General features: G+C 40.4%; 1 protein-coding gene across 1 annotated transcript; it reads right to left on the bottom strand.

Annotated features, from left to right (window-relative positions):
• Positions 1 to 1,435: 1,435 nt before the first annotated feature.
• LOC110108086 (probable LRR receptor-like serine/threonine-protein kinase IRK) lies at positions 1,436 to 5,258 on the bottom strand. The gene is made up of 2 exons (XM_020838598.2): positions 3,734 to 5,258; positions 1,436 to 3,120 (listed from the first exon to the last, which is right to left on the bottom strand). The coding sequence occupies exons 1-2, from the start codon at positions 5,173 to 5,175 to the stop codon at positions 1,662 to 1,664; spliced, it is 2,901 nt and encodes a 966-aa protein (XP_020694257.1). The 5' UTR covers positions 5,176 to 5,258; the 3' UTR covers positions 1,436 to 1,661.
• Between the last annotated feature and the right edge of the window lie 1,345 nt (positions 5,259 to 6,603).

Below are 6,603 nucleotides of genomic sequence, written 5' to 3'. Positions count from 1 at the left end.
TGGATTTTATGGGGTCTCTAGCCTTTATAAATTTGCGACTTCTTAGACCATCTCCAACGGAAAATTGCATGTTTTCACTTCAAAATACTGTGAAACTTAAAAATGTTGTGATTCATCTCCAATCGAACTCCATTTTGTGAAGATAACGGCCTTTCTCTTCTTTCATGTGTTTCTTGGCAAGTTAGGTAGAGGCAGAAAAATAGCGATGATGAACAGTGCAACGCCAATATTGGCATCCCACTGTTCACCCGCAAGGAAATAGCAGAAGTTTTACCATTCGGCTGGAGCTCCGGGGCAACGCATTCAAGCGTTTTGGAGTTCCGTTGGAGATGCTCTTAGGCGAGCTCAATAGCTTTGAGATCGCTAGAGTTGCTGACACTAAGAGCAAGAAAGAAGGGACTATTTTTGCATAATGATAAGACTTAGAGAGGAAATGGAGAGCAAGTATAGATTTTTCTTCTCTTTTCATGCTTAATTGTAAGTTTAATTAACGTTAGGACTTCTTGAAAGTGTGATCCAAACAAAATAAAGAGGTTTTTTTTTTTAATTATGATGTCACTATAACCTGAATTACTTAGATTTCATTTGGAAAACTTTTTTACCACTACTTTTACATTATTTTTATTATATTTTTATGCTAGAAAATTATTGTAAGAAAAAAAATTATCTGAAAGAAGAACTTAATAGTTGTATCCAACATTTCATTAATTTTGTATTATTTTTCAGTAATAATGAATCCACACAATGTTGTACTAATTTACTTTCTAAAGCTGATTTCTAGTATAAAATTTTTTAAATCAAAAAACTTTTGTACTAAAAAAATTGCTTTATAAAACAGTAAAATAGTAAGAAAGTTATCCTAACAGGAGAAATTATTACATGTAGAGTCCGGATGCATCTGAACTCCAATGAAATTAACCCATGTTGCTTGTACACAAAATATACACACCCTACGTATTTAATAAATCATATGGCTTAATTTCATTGGAGTACAAATGCGAGCAATATTTAGGCTTAATTTGTGATTGTTTTTTTATTGAATCTTTAAGTAGCTTTTCAGAAGCAGCAAGAAAGTCATCCCAAATTTCTCCCAAAAAAAAAAAAGCAAGAGCTCTGTTATTTATTTATTTAGTTACAGTATTGCTTTATGCTGAAAGTAGAATAAAAAAGATCATAGCAGGCCATGAACTCACTTTTTCACCTTTCATGAAAGCAGGATTCTTATCCTGTTCAATTCAGCTGCAATCCCAATCTTCAGGTGTATAATGCGCTTGGGCGGCTACGATTGAACACAATAAAATTATAATATTTTTTTAATTTAAATGTGTATTCATCCTCACTGCCCAAAATCCATTCACATATAAAAAATTGAAACAATTCTAATAAAAAACTCATTTTCAAAATTTTCAAAGCTTCTAATCCTTCAAACAAAACAGAATTGAAAAGTAATGTATTGATTTCCAGAAATGCCATACAAGAAACATAACCATAATCTCTTCAAAAACTTTTACAATAACTTTTCTCACCCATCTCACTGAAACCATCCATCCAGCTCCTCCCAATCTAATCAAACCAGATAATTCTAGTTCTAGCTTCTCCCTCCAATCTCTCCTATCACATCTGAAAGAATAAGAACAAAACCAGACAAGGCCTCAATGAAGCTAACACAAGTCATCCGCTTGGCTATCCTGTGGGCATCTGATCAGCTCCAATATCTTCACCACCTCATTCATGTCAGGCCGGTTAGAGGGCACCTGTGAAGTGCAAATCAAGCCTAGCTTCACAACCGGCACGGCCTCTTCCACAGGAAATTTGCCTGCAAGTCTGCCATCCAAGCACTCCTCTACTCTCCCTTCATCGAGGGCCCCTCGAACCACATCGCAGAGAACCACCACATCATCTTCCATGTACTCCACTGGCTTTTTCCCTGTTACGATCTCCAGCACAAGCACACCAAACCCATACACATCACACTTGTCGGTGATCTTCACGGCCTGGCAGGCAAACTCCGGTGCCATGTACCCAAGCGCACTCTGAATCTTGCTGCTCAGAATGTAACGGTCCAGCATTGGAAGTAACTTTGCCAGGCCATAATCCGCAATTTTGGGCTCGCCGGAGCCATCGATGAGGACATTGTTGGATTTCAGATTGTAATGGATGATGCCGTGACGATGAAGATGAGCCAAGCTCCTTGCCACACCAAGAATTATATCGAACCTTTCTTGCCAAGAAAGGCAGTTCAATTCTGGGCTCTCATGAAGGTGTTTGAATAAGCTCCCACCAGAAACAAATTCATAGATGAGGAGTTGCAGTGATTTTGTCCAATAATAACCTTCAAGACATACAAGATTTGGGTGCTTCATTTTACCAAACTTTTTGATCTCCCTCTCAAAATCATCTCTTGACTTCACAAGGCTTGAGACTGTGAGCTTCTTGATGACCACAGGCTTCCCATCTCGTAGAACTGTCTTGTAAACTGTCCCAAAGCCCCCGCGGCCTAATTCACAGTCTTTGTTGAGAATGGCGTGTGCCCCTGTGCTGAAGTCTGGATCATCACGACCAAACATGACAAGTTTTCCAGAATTGGCATCAGTGGCTGGTGATTGGCTCATGTAGTCATCAGAAATGTTAAGAGTAGCAGCGGAGTGCGAAGTAGCAGCGCGAACATGAAAGTTGAGGAGAGTGATTGTTATAACACCAAGAGCAATCAAAACTGCAGCTCCGATCGCGATGAAAGCTGAAATGCTAAGGATTATCTTCTTATGGCGGAGGTTCTCCGGGGAGAATTCAGAGTCCGGGGAGGAATGGGATGAGGAAGAGTTGGGATTAAGGACAATGGGCTTTGGAAGTACTGTGCTGCACGAGCGATTGACTGCAGAGCCACATAGGTCTGGGTTATCAGAAAGGGAGGAAGGAGAGATTTTGTTGAATAAACCGGACGGAACTTCGCCGGAAAAGAAATTGTGGGAGATGTTCAAGGAGAGAAGATGGGGAAGCGCTGAAAGTTCTTTTGGAAGATTTCCTGAGAGGTTGTTGCGTGACAAGTCTATGATCTGAAGGCTGGTGAGTTTGGCTAGAGTTGCAGGAATTGGGCCTGAGAGATTGTTATGTGATAGTATCCTGCATGATCAGATTGGCAGCATAATGAACTTGGTTAGATATCTCATTCAGCATTTAGGTGAAGAATTGATTCGAAAAACTGTACATGTTGTTTTAACGGTAACCGAAGTTACTTATACCAGGACCTTCATCTTAGATCAAGATGAATTAGCATCTACAGAGCTGTCGCCATTATTTCAAACTCATATTTCAGTATTTACTACGATTTCAAGGACATAAAAAGTCTTTCTTTCAGGAGTACTAGAACAAAAACAAACAAAAATTGCAAGTCAACTGGTTTTGAATTGCAAACAGACAAAATAGATCATCCAATGGGCCATGACTAGTATAAAAGGGAGAGGAAAAAGTGCTTAAAATTCTTTTTTTTTTCTTTTCGGGCGGTGAGAGAATTTAATGTAGAGTGCTTAAACTCCCGCCTGTACTGTGGGAGACGAAGGCAATCATGAAGTTCATACAGAAATTCTTAAATAAAAAAAAGATCTTGCGTGAAGGATTCAACATGGTTCTTGCGATGTGAATAGCATTGGAGTAGCGACTTCCTAAACTCTTGTAAATGATATAGTACCAAAATTAAAAGATTTAAGGCAGAAAATAATAATTAATGAGATCTTACAGAGATGTCAGCGAAGAACAATTCCCAATCTGGATTGGAATTCCTCCACTGAGGGAATTTTTCTCAAGATTCAGATCCCTCAGAGAAACTGCTGCTCCAATCTCTTGTGGAATGTTGCCGCGAAGTTGGTTTACGCTAAGATCAACTGCCTCCAAAACCTTCAGTTTTCCAAAGATCAGAGGAATGGAACCAATGAATAAATTGTGGGATAAATTCAACGTCTGCAAGCTCAATAGCCCCCCAATTTCCGGCGGAATCAGACCAGAAAACGTATTTGCAGATAAATCCAAGATCTGTAATGTCTGCTCTGAGGCTGAGGAAATTCTAACAGACCCATTGAGGTTGTTCCCTGAAAGCAGAATCTTCTGAAGTCCCAGTTGAAATAACCATGAAGGGAGGCTTCCCACCAACGAATTCCTACTAAAATCCAATACAACCAGGCCTCTACAACTACCCATGGATTCCGGCAAGCTACCGGTTAAGCTATTTTCTGAAAAGTTCAGCCTTTTCAAGAACTGTAAACTACCAATTGAGTCCGGAACTCCGCCGGAAAATCCATTCTTTGATAAATCCAGAGTTCGCAAATTCTTCATATCTTCAAGCCACAGCGGCACATCTCCAGAGAAGTTATTTGATCTCAAGCTGAGATAACTACACATAGTAAGCCTTCGCATTGTCTCCGGGAGAACACCAGAGAGCAAATTCTCCCCCAAATCAAGCGAGCGGAGCAGCAAGCAGCCCCCAATATCATCAGGCAATATTCCCGAAAGCCAGTTCCTTTTCAAGCTCACCGTCCTCAGATTGAACATTCGACCCAATCCGTTCGGTATTTTCCCAACCAGAAAATTAACAGAGAGATCAAGCACCCTAAGTCCATACAAAGACAAAATCTCACTCGGCAAACTCCCCGAAATCAAATTAGACGATAAATTCAACGATGCAAGAGTCAAGCAATTGCCAACAGTCGCCGGAATCTCGCCAGATAACCGGTTCACGGCAAGCGAAACCGATCGGAGAGACCGACATTGCCAAAAGAACTTGCTAGGAATAGGCCCAGAAAGAGCATTATCGCTGAGATCAACGGTGTGAAGATTCTCAAGACGGGTTAGATCAGGGTTGAGAGCGCCGGAGAAATTGTTGCGGGAGAGGGAGAGTTTTCGAAGAGAACTAAGTTGGAGAAGACCTCGGCCAATCTTTCCGGAGAGGCCGAGACCGTCGAGTGAGAGCTCAGCGACGCGGTGAGAGCGCGAATCGCACTTGACGCCAACCCAACCGCATGGGTCGACGTCGTCTTCATTCCAAGATGCGAGCTTTGATTGGGGATCTTCGAGGTCGGCTTTGAATACGATGAGGCCAAGAATATCGTCGTTGAGGGTAGGATCAGTGGTTTCAGCGGCGGTGGTGAGGATGAACAAGAGAAAGAAGAGGAAGCGTGTTTTCATTGCTTGTTTTTGGATTATGCGAATGAAGAAACCATTTGAGAGATGGCGAGAAACTCGCCGGCGGCGTGGAGTTCGCCGGCTTGCAGCGGCGAGGCTGTGGGGTTAAGGAAGAAAGGATGGGTTGAAGTGAGAGTAGGGGAAGTGAGCTTTATTAAAGAGAGGGCAAGAGAGGCATTAATTACGCGGGTCGTGTGTGATTACACGTGGCAAATTGGTTGAAATCGGGTGTTGGGTACGAACAGCATTTATAACCACTGACGAATAGAAGATTGATCGGGTATTGCGGGGTCCACGCCTCCTGGAGAATAATTCTATTGGGCTCCCAGTCGAATAATGTTATCAAATAGAATTTTAAAATTATTAAATAAATGTATTCGTCAATATTTAAAATTTAAACGAGCGGTTCGGTTCATATTAGTTCCGGTTCAGCTTTTAACAATAAATGAGCTGTTAATAATATATATTTATTTAGCATTTCACTGCTAAATTGATATCACAATATGAATAATTATGATGGACGGCTGCGATGTGTTGATGAATATGAATGATTAATACGTGTAGGTGATCCGTGATTTAAATTCATCGTTTATTTCTTTTCAATTTGTTAAAATCTCAAAATATAAATCAAGAAAAATATAAATTGTTTATACAAAAAATAAATTAGAGTAACGTCTCATTTGGGATGACTTTGTTATTACTTTATAAAATTATTTTTTAATTAAATTGAATGCATAAGAAAATAGTAGCCAAGCCTAAATTGATTTGAGCTGAACTGAGTCAATCGATTTGTCTAATTTTGTAGTGATCTAAAACTGTCACAAACAAAGCCTAAATTGGCCCGAGTTGAACCGGATCAATCAAAAGTTGGCACAAACATTATGATTTATTGAATACAGTTGTGACAAAAGTGAGGGAGTTTTGCGTCATACTTTTTATGCTAATGTTCAGCATATAAATAGGAGAATGAAAGAGTAAAAACATTATGGTGCTATTTCTAATCCCTGTGCATTTCCTGGGGTGCCTTTGGTTATTGAGGGTCCTGTCTTGCCTGTTGTGGAGAGTCCTGTTATTGCTAAGGAGATGAAGAATATTAACTTAGTGAATGTTGAGTCTATGGAAACTGTGGCTGCTGCCTGTGATGCTAGCCCCATAGCTTTGGTCGTTGAAAGCCAGTATGTTGGTGTTATGGTTCCCTCCCCGTCTACCCCTCCTGAGCGTGTGGTTGGGAATGTGGAGATTTTGAGGGAAGTGTCATTGGTTTCTTCTTTTTCTGCCCCTAATTTTTGTGGTGTTGGAGAGTTGAATTGTCACATTAATTGTAAAGGTAGCTTATCGTGTGGGGTTGTTGTGCTTGCTTCGACTGATCTGTCTGTGGAATCTGCTGAACATTTGGTTGCTGTTTATGATGTGTCTTCTCCTATCAATGAG

This window comes from Dendrobium catenatum, unplaced genomic scaffold, assembly GCF_001605985.2.
Source record: "Dendrobium catenatum unplaced genomic scaffold, ASM160598v2 fragScaff_scaffold_1481, whole genome shotgun sequence".
NCBI classification, from domain to species: Eukaryota; Viridiplantae; Streptophyta; class Magnoliopsida; order Asparagales; family Orchidaceae; genus Dendrobium; species Dendrobium catenatum.
The sequence above is the reverse complement of the archived record's forward strand: the minus strand, read 5'-3'. Positions and strand labels throughout refer to the sequence as shown.

Bases quoted from the DNA above. Each gene is read 5' to 3' on its own strand.
- LOC110108086 (XM_020838598.2), bottom strand. From the start codon at position 5,175: ATGAAAACACGCTTCCTCTTCTTTCTCTTGTTCATCCTCACCACCGCC. The intron at 3,121-3,733 runs GTAAGATCTCAT...CTGATCATGCAG, and splicing joins TGTTCTTCGCTGACATCTCT to GATACTATCACATAACAATC.